Source organism: Carcharhinus amblyrhynchos, chromosome 33, assembly GCF_965287045.1.
Source record: "Carcharhinus amblyrhynchos chromosome 33, sCarAmb.v2.hapA, whole genome shotgun sequence".
NCBI classification, from domain to species: Eukaryota; Metazoa; Chordata; class Chondrichthyes; order Carcharhiniformes; family Carcharhinidae; genus Carcharhinus; species Carcharhinus amblyrhynchos.
In genome coordinates, this window is record NC_137356.1 from 1,420,004 (window position 1) to 1,445,104 (window position 25,101).

At 47.6% G+C, this 25,101-nt stretch overlaps 1 protein-coding gene across 4 annotated transcripts in view; it reads left to right on the plus strand.

Annotated features, from left to right (window-relative positions):
- Positions 1 to 25,101, plus strand: part of pde4a (phosphodiesterase 4A, cAMP-specific) — a 349,369-nt gene that overhangs the window by 288,637 nt on the left and 35,631 nt on the right. Inside the window, exon 1 of one of the 4 annotated variants that reach the window (XM_080216651.1) lies at positions 11,458 to 12,424. The exons of the other annotated variants lie outside the window; for them this stretch is intronic. Within the exon in view, the coding sequence (XP_080072777.1) occupies positions 12,359 to 12,424 (66 nt within the window). The 5' untranslated portion in view covers positions 11,458 to 12,358. Of the gene's footprint in view, positions 1 to 11,457; positions 12,425 to 25,101 lie in introns of those variants that run through there. 4 annotated transcript variants of the gene reach the window in all.

The window sequence follows — 25,101 nt, forward strand, 5'->3', positions numbered from 1 at the left end:
TTGGGGGGGTACAGGGGGAGCGCTGGGGGGGTACAAGGGGAGCGCTGGGGGGGTACGGGGGGAGCGCTGGGGGGGGTACGAGGGGAGCGCTGGGGGGGATACGGGGGGAGCGCTGGGGGGGATACGGGGGGAGCGCTGGGGGGGGTACGGGGGGAGCGCTGGGGGGGGTACGAGGGGAGCGCTCGGGGGGGGTACGGGAGGAGCGCTCGGGGGGGGTACGGGGGGAGCGCTGGGGGGGGTACGGGGGGAGCGCTGGGGGGGGTACGGGGGGAGCGCTGGGGGGGGTACGGGGGGAGCGCTGGGGGGGGTACGGGGGGAGCGCTGGGGGGGTACGGGGGGAGCGCTGGGGGGGTACGGGGGGAGCACTGGGTTGAAGCAGTGGGCCGGGAATGATGAGATGGGTCTGAGTGGACAGTGTTGGATCAGAGTAATCGGGGAGAGGGGTGGGGTTGGTAGTGGATCAGAGCAGTTGGGGGGTACTGGGGGAGTGATGGCTGTACAGTTGGGGGGTTGTTGGAGAGTGACGGCTCTGCAGTTGGGGGGGTGTTGGGGGGTGATGGGTGAGCAGTTGGGGGGGTGTTGAGGGGTGATGGATGAGCAGTTGGGGGGTATGGGGGGTGATGGGTGAGCAGTTTTGGGGGGGTGTTGGGGGGTGATGGATGAGCAGTTGGGGGGTATGGGGGGTGATGGGTGAGCAGTTGGGGGGTGATGGGTGAGCAGTTGGGGGGTGATGGGTGAGCAGTTGGGGGGGTGTTGGGGGGTGATGGGTGAGCTGTTGGGGGAGGGGTTGTTGGGGGGTGGGCGTGTTGAGGGGGAGGGTGTGGTGGGGGAGGGGGCGTTGGGGGGGAGGGGGCGTTGGGGGGAGGGTGTGTGGGGGGAGGGGGTGTGGGGGGGCGTTGGGGGAGGGGGTGTGGGGGGGCGTTGGGGGGTGGGGGTGTTGAGGGAGAGGGGGTGTTGGGGGGGAGGGAGAGGGGATGTTGAGGGAGGGGGTGTTGGGGTGGGGGTGTTGGGATACTGTGCTGGGTTGGGGTGGTACCGAGGCAGCCAGGGCCAGGTGTCCCTCACTCCCTCACTCACTCCCTCTCTCACTCACTCACTCACAGCGGAGCCCCCAGTTTACAGTCTGAAACAGCTCACCGTGTATCTTTGCTTAGCGCTGTTCATGTGAATGAGTAAGTTTTGATATGTGAGGTGTGGCATTTCACTCTACAGTGTGAACAGGGACACAGTGTACACTGAAAATCAGACAATCACACAGCACAAGAGGGGCCTTTTGGCCCATCGAGTCCTCATCGACACATTAGAAACACCTGAACTCCCACTTCATCCCATCTGCCAGCACTTGGCCCATAGCCCTGAATGTTATGATGTGCCAAGTGCTCATCCAGATACTTTTTAAAGGATGTGAGGCATCCCGCCCCCACCCCCATCCCAGGCAGCACCCTCTGGGTAAAAGAGTTTTTCCTCACATCCTCCCCTAAACCTCCTGCCCCTCACCTTGAACCTTTGTCCCCTCGTGACTTTGTCCCCAACTAAGGGGAACAGCTGCTCCATATCCATTCTGTCCATGTCTCTCATAATCTTATACACCTCGATCAAGTTGCCTCTCAGTCTTCTCTGCTCCAGGGAAAACAACCCAAGCCTATCCAACCTCCCTTCATGACTTAAATGTTCCATCCCAGGCAGCTTCCTGGTGAATCTCCTTTGCACTCCCTCCAGTGCAATCACATCCTTCCTATAATCTGGCAACCAGAACTGTACACAGTGCTCCAGCTGTGGCCTCAATAAAGTTCTACACAACTTCAACATGACTTCCCTGCTTTTGTAATCTCTGCCTCGATTGATAAAGGCAAGTGTCCCATATGCCTTTTTTACCTCTCTACTGACATTCCTTTCTGCTTTCTGAGACAAACACACCAAGTCCCTTTGTTCCACAGAACTTCCCAGTGTCCTGCCATTCATTGAGTATTTTCTTGTCAAATTACTCCTTCCAAAGTGTATCACCTCACATTTTTCAGGACTAAATTCCATTGGCCACTTATCTGTCCATTCAACCATTCCATCTATATCTCCTTGTGGACCAAGACACTTTGCCTCATTGTTAACCACCCAGCCAATCTTTTGTGTCATTTGCAAACTTACTAGTCCTAGCCCCACCACCTCCCCCCACCCCCCCACCCCCACCGCCCCCAGTCATCATGTCATTTATATAAATGATGAATAATAGAGGGCCCACAGATCCCTGTGGCACTGTCTTCCAGTCACTTTAAGCAGCCTTCTGTCATCACCCTCTGTCTCCTACAACTGGACCAATTTTGAATCCACTTTATCAAATGTGCATTTACTTTCTTTACAAATCTCCCATGTGGAACCTTGTCAAAGGCTTTGCTGAAATGCATATAAACTACATCGACTGTACTACCCTCATCTACACATCTGGTCACCTCCTCAAAATATTCAATCAAATTTGTTAGGCATGACCTCCCTCTGATGAAGCCATGCTGACTATCCCTGATCAAGCTTTGCCACTCCAAGTGGAGACTGATGCTCTCCTTCAGAAGTTTCTCCAATAGTTTCCCTACCACTGACATGAGACTCACTGATCTGTAGATCCCTGGTTTATCTCTATACCCCTTCTTAAAGAGTGGAACTACGTTAAAAGTGGACAAAGCTCCAGGCACCTCCCCCGTGGCCAAAGAGGAATTGGAAATTTGGGTCAGAGCCCCTGCAATCTCTTCCTTTGCCTCCCAGAGCAACCAAGGTCACAGTTCATCTGACCTGGAGATTTATTCACTTTTAAGGTTGTCAACACCCCCCATACCTTGTTCTTCCCTATGTCAATTTGCTCAAGAATCTCACAGTCTCTCTTCCTGAATTCCATACCATCATCCTCATTCTCTTGGGTGAAGGCGGATGTGAAGTATTCATTCAACATTCACCAATGTCCTCTGGCTCCATCCACAGATTGCCCTCTCGGTCCCTAATTATCCTGAATATCTCTGGTGATCCCTGGTTCTCTGGGTTTGTTACTCCTACCTATCAACGTAGAGAGAACATGCTGGCCTTGCACCCTCCCCATTTCCGTTTTGAATGTCCCCCTCCTGCTGTTCTCTAGGTTTCCCCATTACTAGCTGTTCCCAGTCTACCTTGGCCAGATCCTGTCTTATTTTACTAAAATTTACTCTCCCTGAGTCCAAACCTTTTTTTGCAACTTGTTTATTTCCTTGTCCATAACAAGCTTAAATGTTATTATGTTGTGATTGCTATCACTAAAATACTCCCCTACCACCACCTCATCGACCTGTCCGGCTTCATTCCCCAGAAACAGATCCAGCACAGCTCCCCTCTTTATTGGACCCTCCACATATTGATCTAAAAAGTTCTCCTTTACACATTTCAAGAAATCTACTTCAAGCAAGTCCTTAACACTATGTCTATCCCAGTTAATTTTGAGAAAGTTGAAATTACCTAATAAACCTTTTGTTAATATTTTACACAGCTCCAAAAACTCAGCACACATTTGCTCCTTAATATCCTTCCAATGATCTGGGGTGTACAATAAACACCAAACAATGTGGCTGCCCCTTCTTTATTACTGCACAGGGACACGGTGTGAACGGGGGATACGGTGTGAGCAGAACAGTGTGAACGGGGTCTGGAAAACCATTAAGTCATTTGGTGAAGGTTAGAATTGGAGCCAATCTTTACACTTTTCCAGTTATTTACAGATTTTACCCATTACAGCTATATACTTCCTAACTGAACTGCAAAGGTGGAGGCTGAGGGGAGACCTGATAGAGGTCTACAAAGTTATGAGAAGTACAGACAGGATGGATAGTCAAAGGCTTTTTCTCAGGGTGGAAATGTCAATTACAAGAGGGCACAAGTTGCATCAGAACATGAGAACTAGGAGCAGGAGCCTGCTCCGTCATTCAATAAGATCATGGCTGATCGTTTCGTGGACTCAGCTCCACTTACCCGCCCACTCACCATAACCCTTAATTCCTTTACTGTTCAACAATTTTATCTGTCTTTGCCTTAAATACATTCAATGAGGGAGCCTCAACTGCTTCACTGGGCAGGGAATTCCACAGATTCACAACCCTTTGTGTGAAGAAGTTCCTCCTCAACTCAGTCCTAAATCTGTTTCCCCTTGCTTTGAGGCCATGCCCCCTAGTTCTAGTTTCACCCGCCAGTAGAAACAACTTCCCTGCTTCCATCTTATCTATTCCCTTCATTATCTTATATGTTTCTATAAGATCCCCCCCGTCATTCTTCTGAATTCCAATGAGTATAGCCCCAGTCTACTCAATCTCTCCTCATTAGCCAACCCTCTCAACTCCGGAATCAACCTAGTGAGTCTCCTCTGCACCCCCTCCTGTGCCAGTTTATCCTTTCCCAAGTAAGGAGACCAAAACTGTACACAGTACTCCAGGTGTGTCCTCACCAGCACCTTATACAGCTGCAACATAACCTCACTGTTTTTAAACTCCATTCCTCTAGCAATAAAGGACAAAATCCCATTTGCCTTCTTCATTACCTGCTGCACCTACAAACCAACTCCTTGTCATTCCTGCACAAGGACACCCAGATCCCTCTGCCCAGCAGCATGCTACAATTTATTACCATTTAAATAATGGTCCATTTTGCTGTAATTCCGACCAAAATTCAAGGTGAGAGGGGAAAGCTTAGAGGTGATGTGCGGGGTAAGCTTTTCACAGGGAGGGCAGTGAGTGCCTAGAACGCGGTGCCAGTGGAGGTGATAGAAGAAAGCACGTTAATAACACTCAGGGCATAACTTTATAGACAAATGAACGGGAGACGAACAGAGGGATGGAAACTGTGTATCAGCAATAATCGTGAGTCTAAATATGGATTAAGAATGGGTTCAGGCTCAGTAGGTGGGCCAGGGGAATGGGTTCAGGCTCAGTGGGTGGGCCAGGGGAATGGGTTCAGGCTCAGTAGGTGGGCCAGGGGAATGGGTTCAGGCTCAGTGGGTGGGCCGGGGAATGGGTTCAGGCTCAGTGGGTCAGGGGAATGGGTTCAGGCTCAGTGGGCGGGCCAGGGGAATGGGTTCAGGCTCAGTGGGTGGGCCAGGGGAATGGGTTCAGGCTCAGTGGGTCAGGGGAATGGGTTCAGGCTCAGTGGGTGGGTCAGGGGAATGGGTTCAGGCTCGGTGGGTGGGTCAGGGGAATGGGTTCAGGCTCGGTGGGTGGGCCAGGGGAATGGGTTCAGGCTCAGTGGGTGGGCCAGAGGAATGGGTTCAGGCTCAGTGGGTGGGCCAGGGGAATGGGTTCAGGCTCAGTGGGTGGGCCAGGGGAATGGGTTCAGGCTCGGTGGGTGGGCCAGGGGAATGGGTTCAGGCTCAGTGGGTGGGCCAGAGGAATGGGCTCAGGCTCAGTGGGTGGGTCAGAGGAATGGGTTCAGGCTCAGTGGGTGGGCCAGGGGAATGGGTTCAGGCTCAGTGGGTGGGCCAGAGGAATGGGTTCAGGCTGTGGGTCAGGGGAATGGGTTCAGGCTCGGTGGGTGGGCCAGGGGAATGGGTTCAGGCTCGGTGGGTGGGCCAGGGGAATGGGTTCAGGCTCAGTGGGTCAGAGGAATGGGTTCAGGCTCAGTGGGTGGGTCAGGGGAATGGGTTCAGGCTCAGTGGGTGGGCCAGGGGAATGGGTTCAGGCTCGGTGGGTGGGCCAGGGGAATGGGTTCAGGCTCAGTGGGTGGGCCAGGGGAATGGGTTCAGGCTCAGTGGGTGGGCCAGGGGAATGGGTTCAGGCTCGGTGGGTGGGCCAGGGGAATGGGTTCAGGCTCAGTGGGTGGGCCAGGGGAATGGGTTCAGGCTCAGTGGGTGGGCCAGGGGAATGGGTTCAGGCTCAGTGGGTGGGCCAGGGGAATGGGTTCAGGCTCGGTGGGTGGGCCAGGGGAATGGGTTCAGGCTCGGTGGGTGGGCCAGGGGAATGGGTTCAGGCTCAGTGGGTCAGGGGAATGGGTTCAGGCTCGGTGGGCTGAAGGGCCTGTTCCTGTACTGTGTCACTTTTTAATAACAATCAGTTTTCCTCATTAATAAGAAAACAAAATAATGCCGATGCTGGAAATTTGAAACGAAGAATGTGAGATCCTCGAAATGAGACAGTGCTGTGGAGTGAAGCAGGTTCTCTGTTCAATAAGACTCTGGTCTTGAAGCTGAGCAGTGATGGTTGGACTTTGTGTTGATAGTGTCGACTTTTATTCCATCTGAGCTTTAATGTGGTTCTCAGAGGGGAACAGCTGGAATGTGAGCCATTCTATAAAAACATCCCTTCTGCCTGTTTATATTTTTCAAACCACTGCAGTGAGGTGAACACTAAGGGATTTAAATGATGCCAAATGTCCTATCAGGGGAAGGATTCCAGATATGGAAGGGTCTTTAATAAAGAATAGTCACCAGCTCTGAGTCCAGGTGCATTAAGCACCGACAAACACTGGCTACTTGCATTTTCAGCTTGTGCCAGAGAGATGGTGATGTATCAGTAACATCACTGCACTAGTTATCTAGAAGCCCAAACTAATACCCTAGAGACCTGGATTCAAGTCCCACCATGGCAGCTGTGGATTTTAAATTCAATTAATAAATCTGGAATCGAAAGCAAGGCTCAGTAATGGTGAGCATGAAACCATTGTCATTTGTTGTACAAATCTATCTGGGTCACTAATGCCTTTCAGGGAAGGAAATGCCATGTGTTTACTTGGTCTGGCCTGTGTGACTCCAGACTTACTTGACTGCCCTCGGAAACGGGCTAGCAAGTCCACAATCCATTGGGGATGGGCAGCAAATGCCAGCTTCACTGACCTCTGGGTCTTATAGAGTCATAGAGGTTTACAGCATGGAAACAGGCCCTTCGGCCCAACTTGTCCATGCCGTCCAGTTTTTACCACTAAGCTATTCCAAATTGTCCACATTTGGCCCATATCCCTTTACACCCATCTTACCCGAGTAACTGTCTAGATTATTCGTTAGTCACAAGTGAGGCTTATATTAACACTGCAGTGAAGTTACTATGAAATTTCCCTAGTCGCCACACTCCGATTTGGGCCAATGCACCCTAACCAGCAAATCTTTCAGACTGTGGGAGGAAACTGGAGCATCTGGAGAAAACCCACACAGGCATGGGAGAATGTGCAAACTTCATAGAGACAGTGAACCAAGCCAGGAATTGAACCCGGCTCCCTGGCACTGTAAAGCAGCAGTGCTGACCACTGTGCTACCATGCCACCCATAAATGCTTTTTAAAAAATGAAATTGTACCTGCCTCTACTTCTACCTCTGGCAGCTCGTTCCTGACACTCACCACCCTCTGTGTGACAAAACTACCCTTTTGTACCCCTCTCCTCTCACCTTAAACTTATTCCCTCTGGTTTTAGACTCCCCTACCTTTGGGAAGAGATGTTGACTATCTAGCTCAGGGGTTTCCAAACTACAGCCCACGGGCCACATCCGGGTTGGAGTTTGGAGACCACTGATCTATACCCCTCATTATTTTATAGACCTCTATAAGATCACTCCAAGCCTCTTATGCTCCAGGGAAATAAGCCCCAGTCTATTCAGGGTCTCCTTATAACTCAATCCATCAAGTCCCGGTGGCATCCTAGTAAATCTTTTCTGCACTCTTTCTAGTTTAATAATATCCTTTCTATAATAGGGTGACCAGAACTATACACAGTGTTCTAGGTATGGCGTTACCAATGTCTTGTTCAACAAGACATCCCAAATCCTGTATTGGATGTTCTGACCGATGAAACCAAGCATGTTGAATGCCTTCTTCACCACTCTGTCCACCTGTGATTCCACTTTCAAGGAGCTATGAACATCTACCCCTAGATCTCTTTGTTCTGTAACTCTCTCCAATGCCCTACCATTAGCTGAGTAAGTCCTGCCCTGGTTCAATCTATCAAAATGCATTACATCGCATTTGTCTAAATTAAACTCCATCTGCCATTCGTCAGCCCACTGGCCCAATTGATCAAGATCCCATTGCAATCACGGATAGCCTTCTTCACTGTCCACTATGCCACCAATCTTGGTATCATCTGCAAACTTAGTAATCATGCTTCCTAAATTCTTGTCCAAATTGTGAATATGAATGACAAATAACAGTGGACCCAGCACTGATCCCTGAGGAATACCACTGGTCACAACTTTCAGTTTGAAAAACAATCCTTTACAACCACCCTCTGGCTTCTGTCGTCAAGCCAATTTGTATCTTATTGGATATCTCACCCTGGATCCCGTGAGATTTAACCTTATGCAGCAACCATGCGGTACCTTGCCAAAGGCCTTGCTAAAGTCCACGTAGACAACATCAACTGCACTGCCCTCATTTACCTTCTTGGTTACCCCTTCAAAAACTCAATCAAATTTGTGAGATATGATTTTTCACTTACAAAGCCATGCTGTCCCTAATCAGTCCTTGTATCTCTAAATGCCCGTAGATCCTGTCTCTCAAAATATCTTCCAACAATTTACCCACCACAGATGTGAGGCTCACTGGCCTGTTTTTCCCTGCAGCCATTTTTAAACAAAGGCACAACATTTGCCACCCTCCAGTCTTCAGGCACCTCACCTGTGGCTGTCTGTGATTCAAATATCTCAGCTAGGGGATCTGCAGTTTCCTCCCTAGTCTCCCACAGTGTCCTGGTATATACCTCATCAGGCCCCGAGAATTTATCTACCTTGATGCGCTGTATGACTTCCAGCACCTCCTTCTCTGTAACATGTACACTCCTCAAGACATCACTATTTATTTCCCCAAGTTCCCTAACGTTCATGCTTTTCTCAACAGTAAATACTGATGAGAAACATTCATTTAGAATCTCACCCATCTCTGCGGATCTGCACATAGATGACCTTGTTGCTCTTTAAGAGGCTCTACGCTCTCCCTTGTTACTCTTTTGCCCTTTATGTATTTGTAGAAGTTCTTTGGATTCTCCTTTGCTTTACCTGCCAAAGCAATCTCATATCCCCTTTTTGCCCTCCTGATTTCTCTCTTTACTCCAACACCCCCTATACTTTTGGAAGGATCCACTTGATCTCAATTGCCTATGCATGTCATGTGCCTCCTTCTCCTTGACCAAGGTTGTCTTCTCAGCAGCTAAGTTCTCCTTCTCCACTTGTTTCCTTCCACTGCCCATTAAAGAGTTGGCACTGTTTCCCGTGTGATGATGACCAGATCATCTGTTTTACTGGTGCTGTTTGAGGGATTAATATTGAAGTAAAAAGTAAAGTTTATTTATTATTGTCACAAGTAGCTTACATTAACACTGCAATGAAGTTACTGTGAAAATCCCCTAGTCACTGCACTCTGGCGCCTGTTTGGGTACACTAAGGGAGAATTTAACATGGTCAATACACCTAACCCGCACATCTTTCATATTGTGGGAGGAAACCAGAGCACCTGGAGGAAACCCATGCAGACACAGGGAGAATGTGCAAACTCCACAAGTAATTCAAGCTGGGAATCATAAGAACATAAGAAATAGGAGCAGGAGTAGGCCATCTGGCCCTTCGAGCCTGCCCCGCCATTCAATAAGATCATGGCTGATCTGTCGTGGCTCAGCTCCACATTCCCGCCCTCTCCCCATAACCCCCTCTCTTATCAAAAACCCATCAACCCGCTTCTTAAAAATATTTAGCGAGGCAGCCTCCACCACTTCAACGGGCAGAGAATTCCAGAGATTCACCACCCTTTGAGTGAAGAAGTTCCTCCTCAACTCCATTCTAAACCACACCCCCTTTATTGTGAGGCTGTGCCCCCTAGACCTACTGTCCTTTCTGAGCGGGAAGAGTCTCTCCACCTCTATCCTATCCATCCCATTCATCATCTTATACGTCTCAATGAGATCTCCCCTCATTCTTCTAAACTCTAACGAGTACAAGCCTAATTTATTCAGCCTCTCCTCATAGCTCAACCCCCTCAACTCCGGCATCAGCCTAGTAAACCTCCTCTGCACTCCCTCCAAGGCCAAAATATCCTTGCGTAAGTACAGCGCCCAAAACTGCACACAGTACTCCAGCTGCGGCCTCACCAATGCCCTATACAGCTGCAGCAAGACCTCCCTACTTTTATATTCAATCCCCCTCTCTATGAAGGCCAGCATCCCATTCGCCTTCCTGACCACCTGCTGCACCTGCAAGCTGGGCGAATCTGGGTCCCTGGTGTTGTGAAGCAGCAGTGCTAACCACAGTGCTATCATTGACCAGCACACTGGAAAATATTCCTGAATAGAGAATGGCATGGCATCTTCCACATTGGAAAAGGCAAACAGGACCTTGGTTAAAATCTTAGTCAGAACGATATCACCTCAGTCAGTGCTGTGCTGAGGACTCAGCTGAGATTATGCACTCAAAGCTCTAGAATTGAACACATCAAATTCTGACTCAGAGGTGAGACTGCTTCCGGAGTGTGTGGTCCAACAGCTACCTTCTGTTCGCGGGCCTCGTACTGGATCCCCATCTATTGCAAACTCAAGTTTGTACTTTGGGTTTCCTGCCAATGAATTCACTGCCCTCTCCCTCCCCCTCCCCTCTCCCTCCTACCCCTCCCTCCTCCCCGCTCCCTCCACCCCCTCCCCTCTCCCTCCTCCCCCTCCCCTCTCCCTCCCCCCTTCCCCCTCCGTTCTCCCCCTCCCTCCTTCCCCTTCCCCTTCCCCCTCCCTCCTCCCCTCCCCTCTCCCCCCTCCCCTCTCCCTCCTCCCCTCCCCTCTCTCCCCTCTCCCTCCTCCCCTCCCCTCTCCCTCCTCCTCCTTCCCCCCCCCTCCTCCTTCCCCTACGCCTCTCCCCCTCCCCTGCCCAACTTCATCCCATCAGCCAAAGCTGCTATTGGGCTGAGTTGTTTATTGAAATTCTCCAAATCTTTTCAATGTGCTTCTCTTTAATTGTCCCCACCTTTTCAATGATACGCCACGTTCCAGTGCCAGCCCCACTGATCCCCATGCTGCCCAAATCCTGCGCATTCTAACAAGCTGATCGAGGAAAATACAGCAACTTTATAAACTCAAGTGCAGCCAATTGAATCTGACAAAAGAGGTGTCAGCTACAGAGACTGGGAGATAGCTGGATAGAGTCACAGAGTCTTAAAGACAGGTTCAGAATGAGAACTGGTCAGAGCAAGAGAGAGAGAGAGAGCCAGAGAAGGAAATTCAGAGAGACAGAGCAAGAGTCAGGCAGTAGAGTCAGAGGGAGGATGTTAAGCAAAGAAAGTGAGAAAGAGACAGAGGGAAAGGACACAGAAAGACTGACAGACAGGTAACAAAAGAAATTATACAGAGGGAGACAGGGCAGACAGTAGCAGAGATTTCATCTGCAGCAGGGAACTGGCTGGATCTGTCCCTTTAATATAAGACTCTGGTGTTTTACCCTTCCCTTTCTAGTTGTAATTTCAGAGAGATTACAAGAGAAAAAAATTGGAGGTTATTGGAGTTCAGCAGTGGCTGGTTGTGCCAGTGGTGTATGTGCCCCAGTGTAATGCTGCTGCACACCTCCCTCTCTCCCTCCCCCTTTTTACATCACTGACTGCAGTGAGGATACAGGAGCAGCTTGCAGACGCTGTCTGTACAAGGCTGCCATAGGAGGAGACAGTAAACAGTGTGAATTCCAGACATCCAGGAGAGAGAGAGAGAGGCTGGCAGTCAGTGAAAGGGCTGCGAATGGTGATCAATAAGGTCGAGGTATTTTGAATACTGTGTCAGAAAGCTGCAGACTGGTACCCAAGAGAGAGATAGAGAGAGAGAGAAGCTCCATTTTGTGATGCTAATTCTCTGATCTGATGTGACAAGCTTTATGCTTCACCTTGCTGAGCACTGGAGGATTTATATCTTGTCATTTTTTGATTGTTTGAACATAACTGGTGTAGAAAATGTGAGAAAGGTTCCGATACTTTCTCTCTCCTCTCCACCAAACTGCAGTGTACTGTGGGTAGTCAGAGTCTGCAGTGCAGGGGAGACATCTTGTCACCGGCAGCTGCTGGCTTCGGCCTAACTGATCGGGAATCTCTCCTGGCCCCGTTGAATGCCAGGTGCTATCAGTGGAAGGTGGATGGACTAGTAACGGTGGATTGTGTGTGACACGATGGAGCCTGTGTCATGAGGAGCACCCTGGAAAACATGTCCGAGATATTTCCATCAGCTGAGCTCACTCTAGATTCCAAGGAGATGCCAAGTGCACTGGATGAAATTTAAACGCTCAGAGTCTTCTCTCTCCCTCGTATGGTACAGGGAAGGCTGGAGAAGCTGTGCTGTGAGCAGATTTCCCCAACAGTGCAGGTGTTTACCTCACTCTGTCCGACAGGCAGATCTCTAAATCCACAGGAGTGTTACAGCCTGACAGAAGATGCCACTCGTTGACTTCTTTTGTGAGACATGCTCTAAGCCCTGGCTGGTAGCCTGGTGGGATCAGGTAAGATTCTGCTTCTCTACCACTGTTACTCTCAGTTTCACTGATTGTTGTGTCCATTCAGCTCTTTCTGTCACTGGGGAGTAAGTTCCAGACTTTGGTGATTAGAATTTGTCCCCTCTTGTCAGACGATTAAAACTTGTTAGATGTGAGCGGTGGATCTGATCTTGTGACAGGCCTGTGCTCAATCCCACTACTTTTCAGCTACAATAAAATGATGTGAAGATGTGTTGGACTGGGGGTGGGCAGGAAGAGAGGTTATACGACACCAGGCTATAGTCCAACAGGTTTATCTGAAATCACAAGCTTTCAGAGCACTGCTCTTTCATCAGGTGAAGCAGCACTCCGAAAGCTTGAGGTATTAAATCAACCTGTTGGACTATAACCTGCTATCGTTTCACCACTCATAATAAAGCAAAATACTGTGGATGCTGGAGATGAGAAATAAATAGAAAGTGCTGGAAAAACACAGCAGGCCTGGCAGAGAGAGAGAGTTAAGGTTTCAAGTCCAATATGACTCTTATTTTAATCGCACTGTTGCTGTAAACAGTTCTCCCCGTTATTATCATAGATTTTGCAAACCTGTGTCTATCTGTGTTCCCCACATTAAAGCCAAAAGAGCTTTGAGTGGAATAGAGGATCTCACAGAAGCTGAGAAATGAAAACCCACCTTTCAGGGTGCTGCCTCAGCATTGAAACACTGACAGTAATTCCCTCTGACTGAGTCGAGTTTAGCAATGCCGGCCTGTCCCACACTCTGACCTGTCCCACACTCTGACCTGTCCCACACTCTGACCAATGCCGGCCTGTCCCACACTCTGACCTGTCCCACACTCTGACCTGTCCCACACTCTGATCTGTCCCACACTCTGACCAATGCCGGCCTGTCCCACACTCTGACCTGTCCCACACTCTGACCTGTCCCACACTCTGACCAATGCTGGCCTGTCCCACACTCTGACCTGTCCCACACTCTGACCTGTCCCACACTCTGATCTGTCCCACACTCTGACCAATGCTGGCCTGTCCCACACTCTGACCAATGCTGGCCTGTCCCACACTCTGACCAATGCTGGCCTGTCCCACACTCTGACCTGTCCCACACTCTGACCTGTCCCACACTCTGATCTGTCCCACACTCTGACCAATGCTGGCCTGTCCCACACTCTGACCTGTCCCACACTCTGACCAATGCTGGCCTGTCCCACACTCTGACCTGTCCCACACTCTGACCTGTCCCACACTCTGACCTGTCCCACACTCTGATCTGTCCCACACTCTGACCAATGCTGGCCTGTCCCACACTCTGACCTGTCCCACACTCTGATCTGTCCCACACTCTGACCAATGCTGGCCTGTCCCACACTCTGATCTGTCCCTCACTCTGACCAATGCTGGCCTGTCCCACACTCTGACCTGTCCCACACTCTGACCTGTCCCACACTCTGACCTGTCCCACACTCTGACCAATGCTGGCCTGTCCCACACTCTGATCTGTCCCACACTCTGATCTGTCCCACACTCTGACCAATGCTGGCCTGTCCCACACTCTGATCTGTCCCACACTCTGATCTGTCCCACACTCTGATCTGTCCCACACTCTGACCAATGCTGGCCTGTCCCACACTCTGATCTGTCCCACACTCTGATCTGTCCCACACTCTGACCAATGCTGGCCTGTCCCACACTCTGATCTGTCCCACACTCTGATATGTCCCACACTCTGACCAATGCTGGCCTGTCCCACACTCTGACCTGTCCCACACTCTGACCTGTCCCACACTCTGATCTGTCCCACACTCTGACCAATGCCGGCCTGTCCCACACTCTGACCTGTCCCACACTCTGACCTGTCCCACACTCTGACCTGTCCCACACTCTGACCTGTCCCACACTCTGATCTGTCCCACACTCTGACCTGACTGCTGACAAACTGAAGGGAATGAACACATTTAGCGTCCAGAGCACCCAGCAGCTGGGTGCTCACTGGGTGAATGCACTGCCCTCAGACAGGCAGTTAGCTGACTCTAGTCTGTGTGACCCTCGATTAAGGACGGGCCTGGGAATGTTTTATTCTTAAAGGTGCAATATAAATGCAAGTTTTGTTGTTGATATGAAGCGTTTGTGAAAATTGCATGAGGATCGGGTCAGTCTGAAGTATGATATCCCCGTGAACAAAGAACAGTACAGCACAGGAAACAGGCCCTTCGGCCCCTCCAAGCCTGTGCCGCGCATTGGTCCAACTAGACCATTCGTTTGTATCTCTCCATTCTCAGGCTGCTCATGTGACTATCCAGGTAATTCTTAAACAATGCCAGCGTGTCTACCTCCACCACCCTACTTGGCAGCGCATTCCAGGCCCCCACCACCCTCTGCGTAAAAAATGTTCCTCTGATATCGGAGTTATACCTTGCCCCTCTCACCTTGAGCCTGTGACCCCTTGTGATCGTCACCTCCGACTGGGAAAAAGTTTCCACTGTTCACCCGATCTATATCCTTCGTAATTTTATACACCTCTATTAGGCCTCCCCTCATCCTCCGTCTTTCCAGGGAGAACAATCCCAGTCTACCCAATCTCTCCTCATAGCTAAGACCCTCCATACCAGGCAACATCCTGGTAAACCTTTTCTGTACTCTTTCCAAAGCCTCCACATCCTTATTTCATCCTTATCCACGTCCGACCAGGCCATATCTCCATGAAGAAAGAACAATAGCCTAACAGACTGGGTGCAAGATGAGGAGAGAAGGCTAGGAATGAGAATAAAAATCATTGTTTCAGAAAAGATGGCGAGAAAACGTTAATATGCCTAATAAATAGATTCAGACTTAATGCCAGCAAGAATGTAAAAATTGCCTTGCAGAATTTGACACATGAAAATTTCTATAGTATTTTTAAAGAATTATGGAAGCTAGTTATTTCCTACTGGTGACTTCTGACCTCTGAACCTTGGCATCTTTCTGGCCTCTCATTCATAATCTTACAGACTAGATGGAGAACGATTGGCCCACCGTGCTACAAACCTGGCTCCAGGCTAGCGTCTTGCCTCCCTGGTGCCAGGGTTAAGGATGTCAGGGAACAGCTTTAGGGCATTCTGTTGGGGGGGCGGTGAACAGTCAGATGCCATGGTTCACATTTGAACCAATGACACAGGAGGAAGGGGGATGAACTCCTGCGAGAAGATTTTCAGGAGTTACAAAGGAAATTAATAAACAGGATCTCGAGAGCAGTGATCATAGAATGCCTGCAGTGCAGAAAGAGGCTATTTGGCTCATTGAGCTTACACTGACAGCAATCCCACCCAGGTCCTAAACCCATAACCTCACGTATTTTCCCTGCTAATCCCCCCTAAACACTAAGGAACAATTCAGCATGGCTAATCAACCTAACCCACAAATCTTTGGATCTCAGCATTGCTCCCACTGCCAGGTGCTAGTGAACATAGGAATAAGACTGAGGAAAAACATCTGAATGGAAAATTGGTACAGGAGGAAGATTTCTGTGGCATTGACATCGGTTCTGGGGCAGGTGTGATCTCTACAAACCTGACTGTCTACACCTGAACAGGACTGGGACCATTATTCTCAAAGGGAGGTTTGCTCGTGTTACTGGGGAGGGTTTAAACCAGCTTGGCAGGGGGATGGGGACTTGAGGAGTAGCTGAAATTGTAGCTGAATGGTGGGAATTAGAGAAGTAGCAAGTGAAATTAGAAAGCAGACAAAACTAAACCTAGAACGTGGAATAATGTCAGAAAGACAAAGTTCAGAGTATTCTACCTGAATGCTGACAACATTCACAACAAGGTCAGTGATTTAAAGCAAAAAATGAGGTAAATGGTTAAGATTTAATTATCATTCGGAAACATGGCTATGTGGTGACCTAGACTGGGAACTGAGTATTCAAGAATATTCAGCACTTAGGAAGGACAGACAACAAGGAAAAGGAGTGGTGTTCTGCTGATAATAAAAGATGGGATTAGTACCCGAGTAAGGGAAAGTCTCAGATCAGAAAAGCTGAATGTGGAATCTGTTTGGGTGGAACTTAGAAACAGCAAGGTGCAGCAAATATTGTTAGTTGTTTATAGACCACCAAACAAAGGTGGTAGTGTGGGACATGGTATTAATCAGGAGATTTGAGAAGCTTGTAGCATTGGTAATCCAGTAATCATGGGTGACTTCAATCTGCATCTGGCCTGGGGAAATCCAACAAGCACCAACACTGTGGAAGGTGAGTTTCTGGAGTGTGTTCGGGATGGTTTTCCAGAGCTGTATGTGGAGCAACTGATCAGAGAACAGACTATCTTAGATACAGAACAGAAAATGCTGGCAAATCTCAGCAGGTCTGACAGCATCTATGAGGAGAGAATAGAGCCAACGTTTCGAGTCTAGATGACCCTTTGTCAGTGCTGATACTTGATCTTTCGACTATTTTAGATCTTGTGCTATGTAATGAGAAAGAGCAAATAAGTAATCTTGTTGTAAAAGAACCTTTAGAGATTTGTGACCACAATATGATAGAATCTTCCATTCTGTTTGAAAGTGAGGTAGTTCAGTCTGCAGTCAGGGTGTTACGTTTGAACCAGGGATGAGGGGCAAATTGGATGAGGTGGATTGGAAAAGGTGTGACTGTACACAGACAATGGATAGTATTTAAAGGATTATTACATAGTTTACAATTATACATTCCTTTAGAGCATAAAGACTCATAAAGAAAAATCAGTCAACTGTGGTTAACAAAGGAAGTTGAGGATTTAAGCTTAAAAAGAGAGGCTTACAGAGTTGCCAGAAATAGTGAGAAACCTGGGGATTGGGAGGATTTTCGAATGCAGCAAAGAAAATGCAAGGAACTGATAAAGAGAGGGAGAATGGAATATGAATGTAAACTAGCAAATAACATAAAAATGGACTGGAAAAGCTTACATTGCTGTGTAACCAAGACAAGTGCAGGTCCATTACAGGTAGAGTCAAAAGAATTTAGAATGGGGAATGGGAAAATTAGAGAATTTCTGTAATTCCTCCAGATTGAAAGGCAGCAAACGTCACTCCACTATTTAACAAGAGGAGAGGTCATGCCACACCACCTTATAGTCCAACAGCTTTATGTGAAATCACAAGCTTTCAGAGCGCTGCTCCTTTGTCAGGTGAGATGGAGCGAGGTGCGCAGATGCAGAATATATAGTCAGAGCGACGATAGCCCAACACTAACAGGTAACCAAGAATGTCAAAGGATAAGTACAGACAATGTAGGCTGGCTGAGTAACAAGTCCTTACCGGTAATCACAATTGCTAATAGACAAATGCATGCAGTTAAGTAAAATCAGTATGTGTAAAGTGCGGACAGGCTGTAGAACAAGTGAAGGGCTGGTCTAAGGACCAATAACTTACTAGGATGCTACCGGGACTTGATGGGTTGAGTTATAAGGAGAGGCTGGATAGACTGGGACTTTATTCTCTGGAGCGTAGGAGGCTGAGGGGTGATCTTATAGAGGTCTGTAAAATAATGAGAAACACAGATCAGCTAGATAGTTAATATGTTTTGCCAAAGGTAGGGGAGTCTAAAACTAGGAAGCATGGGCTTAAGGTGAGGGGGAGAGATACAAAAGTGTCCAGAAGGTCAATATTTTCATACAGAGGGTGGTGAATGTCTGGAACAAGCTGCCAGAGGTAGTAGTAGAGGTGGGTACAATTTTGTCTTTTAAAAAGCATTTAGTTACATGGGCACAATGGGTATAGAGGGATATGGCCAAATGCGGGCAATTGGGACTAGCTTATAGGAGTTTTAAAAAAGAAAGGGTGGCTTGGACAAGTTGGGCCGAAGGGCCTGTTTCCGTGCTGTAAACCTCGATGAGTCTATGGTGGAGTTAGATGCAGCATGACACAAACCTGAGAACATGGTCAAGACTATCCTCATGAATGTGGAACTTGGCTATTAGTTTCTGCTCAGTGATTCGGAATTGTCATGTGTCTCAAAGGCTGCCTTGGAGAACACTTACCTGAAGATCAGAGGCTGAATGTCCTTGGCTACTGAAATGTTCTCCGACTGGGAGGGAACATTCCTGTCTGGTGATTGTTGAAAAGTGTCCATTTATCCATTGTCGTAGTGTCTGCATGGTCTCACTGATGTACCATGCCCCATGGCATCCTTTCCTGCAGCGTATGAGGTAGACTACATTGGCCAGGTTGCGTGAGTATGTACGGTGTAGCTGGTGGGTTGTGTTTCCCCCATATGATGGTGGTATCTGTGTCAATGATCTGGCAGGTCCTGCAGAGATTACCATAGCAGAGTTGTGTGGTGTCATGGTCACCGTTTCCCTGAGGAACGCTGAAAGATGTCCTTGTCGAAACGGGATATGATGTACAACTCATCGATCCACAGTTCCGACATGCCACAGCGAAAGACTGTAACACACTCCTCAGGAGACAAACATGGGACATGACCGACAGAACCCTTCATATTCCAGGACTTCCCCTTCACCAGCTTCTTCCCGGCCTTCAGCATGTCATCAATGACAATGAACATCTCGCCAAGGCCATCCCTGCACATCCACAGTGTGCCTTCAAACAGCCACCTAACCTCAAACAGACCATCGTTCACAGTAAGCCTTCAGGAGAACAGGGACAACAACACCACACAATCCTGCCTTTGCACGTACTGATTATAAGATATAGGAGCAGAATTAGGCCATTTGGCCCATCGAGTCTGCTCTGTCATTTGATCGTGGCTGATAGGCTCCTCATTCCTATTTTCCTGCTTTCTCGCCATAACCCTTCAGCCCATTACCAATTAAAAAATCTAACTCCTTCTTGAATTTACTCACTGTCCCAGCACCTACCGCACTTTGAGGTAGTGAATTCCACAGATTCACAACCGTTTGGGAGAAATATTTCTCCTCAACTCTGTTTTAAATTTGCTGCCCCTTATCCTAAGATTATGACCTCTTGTCCTAAAATGCCCCACAAGAGGAAGCATCCGCTCCACGTCTACTTTATCCAGACCTTTTTTAATCTTGTATGCCTCAATTTGATATCTCCTCATTGTTCTAAACTCCAGAGTATCGCCCTAAACTGTTCAATCTCTCTTTGTACAACAAACCCCTCATCTCTGGATTCAATCTAGTGAACCTCCTCTGAACTGCCTTCAATGCCATTACATCTTTCCTCAAATAAGGGGATTAAAACTGTGCACAATACTCCAGATGCGGCGTCACCAATGCCTTGTATAGTTACACCAGTACTTCCTTATCTTTATATTCTATTCCTTTAGCTATAAATGCCAACATTCCATTCGCTTTCTTTATTACCTGCATGCTAGTTTTCTGTGACTTATGAACAAGGACACAAGATCCTCTGCACTGGAGCACTCCAAACTCTCTCCCCATTAGATAATAAGTCACTTTCCCATTTTTGCGGCCAAAATGCATGACCTTACACATATCCACTTTAAACTCCATCTGCCACATTTTGGCTCACTCTCGTAACCTATCCATATCCACTTGTAAAGTTCTCATTTCCTCATTGCAACTTACTGTCCTGTAAATTTGGCTATAGATTATACTTAACTGCTCGCATTTGTCTTTTAGCACTTGTGCTTACTTATAAAGACTTGTTACTTAGCTGACTGACACTGTCTGTACTTATCCTTTGACATTCTTGATTACCTGTTAATGTCGGGCTGTTGTCACTCTGCCTATATATTCTGTGCCTGCACACTTTGCTCCACCTCACCTGATGAAGCAGCAGCACTCTGAAAGCTTGTGATTCCACACAAAGCTGTTGAACTATAACCTGGTGTCGTGTGATCTCTCACCTTGTCCACCCTAGTCCAACACCCGCATCTCCACATCATGGCCACTATTTAACAAGGGAACGAGCGTGAAAACTGCAAACTACAGACCTGTTAGTTTTACATCACTAGCAGAGAACATTCTAGAATTCATAATAAAGGATGTGATAAGTGGACACTTGGATAATAATGATCTGAATGGGAAATCATGTTTGATGAACTTGTTGGGAGTTTTTTTGAGGATGTTACAAAAAGAATTGATAAAGGGGAATCTGTGGATGGAGTTGGGCTTTCAGAAGGATTTTGATAAAATTCCCTGGAGCAGGTTGGGTTAGGAGGTAATATAGTGACATGTATTGAGGATTGGCTAACGGACAGAAAACAGAGAGTAGGCATAAACAGGTCATTCTCGAGTTGGTCGCTGTGGGATTCCCCGAGGATCAGTTCTCAGGCTCCAGCTGTTCACAATGCACATCACTAATTTGGATATGGGACCAAGTCTATCCAGCCTCTCCTTATAACTCAAACCATCAAGTCCCGGTAGCATCCTAGTAAATCTTTTCTGCACTCTTTCTAGTTTAGTAATATCCTTTCTATGATAGGGTGACCAGGTCTGTACGCAGTATTCCAAGTGTGGCCGTACCAATGTCTTGTACAAACAAGACGTCCCAACTCCTGTATTCAATGTTCTGACCAATGGAACCAAGCATGCTGAGTCCACCTGTGACTCTACTTTCAAGGAGCTATGCACCCCTACCCCTAGATCTCTTTGTTCTGTAACTCTCCCCAACGCCCTACCATTAACTGAGTAAGTCCTGCCCTGGTTCAATCTCCCAAAATGCATCACCTTGCATTTATCTAAATTAAACTCCATCTGCCATTCGTCAGGACACTTGTCCAATTGATAAAAATTCCATTGCAATCCTAGATAACCTTCTTCACTGTCCACTATGCCACAAATCTTGGTGTCATCTGCAAACTTAATAACCGTGCCTCCTAAATTCTCTTCAACTCTTAATATAAATGACAAATAACAATGGACCCAGCACCAATTCTTGAGGCACACCACTAGTCACAGGCTTCCAGTTGAAAAAAACAACCCTCTACAACCACCCTTTGTCTTTTGTCATCAATAAGAAGTCTCATGACATCAGGTTAAAGTCCAACAAGTTTACTTGGTAGCACAAGCCACAAGCTTTTGGAGCACTACCCCTTCGTCAGGTGAGTGGGAGATGTGTTCACAAACAGGGCATATAAAGACACAAACTCAATTTACAAGATAATGGTTGGAATGCAAGTCTTTACAGGTAATCAAGTCTTAAAGGTACAGACAATGTGAGTGGAGAGAGGGTTAAACACAGGTTAAAGAAATGTGTATTGTCTCAGACAGGACAGTTAGTGAGATTTTGCAAGCCCAGGCAACTAGTGTGACATGAACCCAAGATCCTGGTTGAGGCCGTCCTCATGTGTGCGGAACTTGGCTATCAGTCTCTACTCAGTTTCTCCCCAATGTATCATCCTTTCCTGCAGCATATCAGGTAGACAACATTGGCTGAGTTGCAAGAGAAGTACAACTCTGTGTTGTCATGTGTTGTGAAGGCCACCTTGGAGAATGCTTAACCAAAGATCAGACGCTAAATGACCACTGAAGTGTTTGCCAACAGGAAGGGAACAGTCTTGTCTGGTGATTGTTGAGTAATGTTCATTCATCCATTGTCATAGCATCTGCATGGTCTCCCCAGTATATCATCCTTTCCTGCAGCATATCAGGTAGACAATATTGGCCAAGTTGTAAGTGTATGTACCGTGTACCTGGTGGATGATGTTCTCACGTGTGATGATGGTATCCGTGTCGATGATCCGGCACATCTTGCAGAGGTTGCTGTGGCAGGGTTGTGTGGTGTTGTGGTCACTGTTCTCCTGAAGCCTGGGTAGTTTGCTGCAGACAATGGTCTGTTTGAGATTGTGCGATTGTTTGAAGGCAAGAAGTGGGGGTGTGGGGATGGCCTTGGTGAGATGTTTGTCTTCATCGATATCAATTTGTACCCCTTGCTATTGACCCCTCTGCTCCTGAATGCAGTTTCTTCCTATTTGCTCTGAAAGCCTCATCATTAATAATAGGAATGGAACCCTGGGCTCACAGAAATACAGCTTACACACATCTACAACTGGAAATCTCACATACAGCATTGTCCTGATACACGGAGCAGGGTTGGGTTGGTGTGTTTCTGTGTTCAAAATACTTTAAAAAGTCTGACAACACCAGGTTTAAGTCCAACCGATTTATTTGATAGTAAACTCACTAGCTTTCGAGGTTTCCCTCTTCTTCAGGTGAATGGAGAGGGAAACCTCGAAAGCTAGTGAGTTTACTATCAAATAAATCGGTTGGACTTAAACCTGGTGTTGTCAGACTTTTTACTGTGTTTACCCCAGTCCAACGCCAGCATATCCACATCATTCGAAATACTTTACAGAATGGTATTTGTTGGCCATATGGTGTAAACTGTAATCCTCCAATTTACTGTCAGCCACTCCCCCAAGCTCCATGTGCTATCTGAATGTCATTTAGCAAATTCTGTTTGTACCCACTGCAGTTGGTGCACAACACCAACTGATCCAGCTCAGCCCAGGACAGGCCAATCCAGCCCACAATAAACCAGCCCAGCCCATCCAGTACTGTTCACCACAGCTCAGTGCACCCCCTTCATTTCTACCCCAGCACAGATCAGTATAAGATGGGAGTGAATGTGCAGACTTACAGGAGCTAACACTGAGGCACACATACACAGAATGTACAGGACCGAGCAAGAGTCAGAATGCTTCTCTTTACCGCTGTGTGCAGCTGCTTTCTGCAAGTCCAGGAGTTAACTCATTTCCTTTGCTGATTCTCTGGGGTTTTAGTGACGTAGAATGAGTTTTTTAAGATCTGTTTACATACTTGAACATATTTGGCAGCTGGTAAATAACTATCTTTGGATGAACTCTGCATTTTCCATCAGTTGATGGAAAATTATTGGCAGCTTAGTGTGGGAGAGAGAGAGCTGGGGAAGAGAAAGGGAGAAGTTGTGACATGAGAGAAAAGTGAGGCTGTGGACCAGCCACAAAATGGGACAGAGCTAGAGAAAGAGACAAGGCCAGAATCTTGTGCTCCTGCTGGTGGCAAACTTGGAGGCGTGAAGTTATTTCCTTTGGTGAAATATTGGCTAATCTGAATTCCACCTCCTTCCCCGTCTCCATTAGAACTAAGTTAGAATATAGAACAGTACAGCACAGTACAGGCCCTTCGGCCCTCGATGTTGTGCCGAGCTATGTCCAAACCCAAGATCAGTCTATCCCACTCCCTATCGTTCTGGTGTGCTCCATGTGCCTATCCAATAACCACTTAAAAGTTCCTAAAGTGTCCGACTCCACTATCACAGCAGGCAGTCCACTCCACACCCCAACCACTCTCTGAGTGAAGAATCTACCTCGGACATCCCTCCTATATCTCCCACCATGAACCTTATAGTTATGCCCCCCTAGTAACAGCAACATCCACCTGAGGAAATATTCTCTGCGTGTCCACTCTATCAATCCCTCTCATCATCTTATAAACCTCTATTAAGTCGCCTCTCATCCTTCTCCACTCTAAAGAGAAAAGTCCCATAAGACCTACTCTCCAAACCAGGCAGCATCCTGGTAAATCTCCTCTGTGCTCTCTCCAATGCTTCCACATCCTTCTTATAGTGAGGTGACCAGAACTGAACACAATATTCCAAATATTCCAAACGTTCTGGTCAGGAAAGCCCATGGTCGATACCATGCCAGTAGGCAAGGCTCCAGTTATCTCAGCAGGATTCCCCACACAGTGTGCAATTTCAGTTTGTAGATAAATCTCTACAACTTCCTTCATTAAACATTGGGAATACTGATTATATGGGATGAATTTTAGGTACTGATGGGGGAAAGCCCAGAGGCGAATGGATGCATAAATCTGTGTCACCAGCAAAGTGTGTCAGTTTGCTGACTCTCTCCCTCCACTGGGCCATTCTCCCAACTCTTCTGAAGTCAACCAATTAAACAAACTGCAGGTCAGTCTCCAAAGATAGCAAAGGTAGAAGGCCAACTGAGCCTGTTAAAGGCCTGTTGTAAGAACAGAGCCCTTTGACCTGTGCTGATCACGTTTACCTATCGAAACCAACTACTTATATCCCTCTATTCCCTGTTTGTTCGTATGCCTATCAAGATAATTCTTAAATGTTGCTAAAGTATCTGCCTCAACCACCTCAATTGACATTGCGTTTCAGGCCCCCACCATCCTCTGTATAAAAAAACTTCCCCTGCACATCTGAACTGAACCTTTCCCCCCTTATCTTGAACTTGTGCCCCCTTGTAGTTGTCATTTCTGCCCTGGGAAAAAGCTTCCAACTGTTCACCCTATCCATACCCCTCATCATTTTACAAACTTCGATCAGGTTGCCCCTCGGTCTCAACCTTTCCAGAGAGAACAATTCCAGTTTATTCAATCTCTCCTCATAACTAATACCCTCCATACTAGGCAACATCCTGGTAAACATTTTCTGCACTCTCTCCAAAGCTTCCATATCCTTCTGGTAGTGTAATGGTAGTGTGTTCTAATTGCAGTCTAACCATCGTTTTATACAACTGTAACATATAGGGCAGAAAAGTGAAACTGAGCCAGGACAGATCAGCCATGATCTTATTGAATGGCGGGGCAGGCTCGAAGGGCTAGATGGCCTACTCCTGCTCCTATTTCTTATGTTCTTATGTTCTTATACTCAATCCAAGCATGCCACATGGTTTCTTCACCACCTTTTCCATCTGTGCTGCCACTTTTAAGGATCTGTGGATCTGCACTCCCAAATCTCTCTGTGTCAATGTTCCTGATGGTTCTGTCATT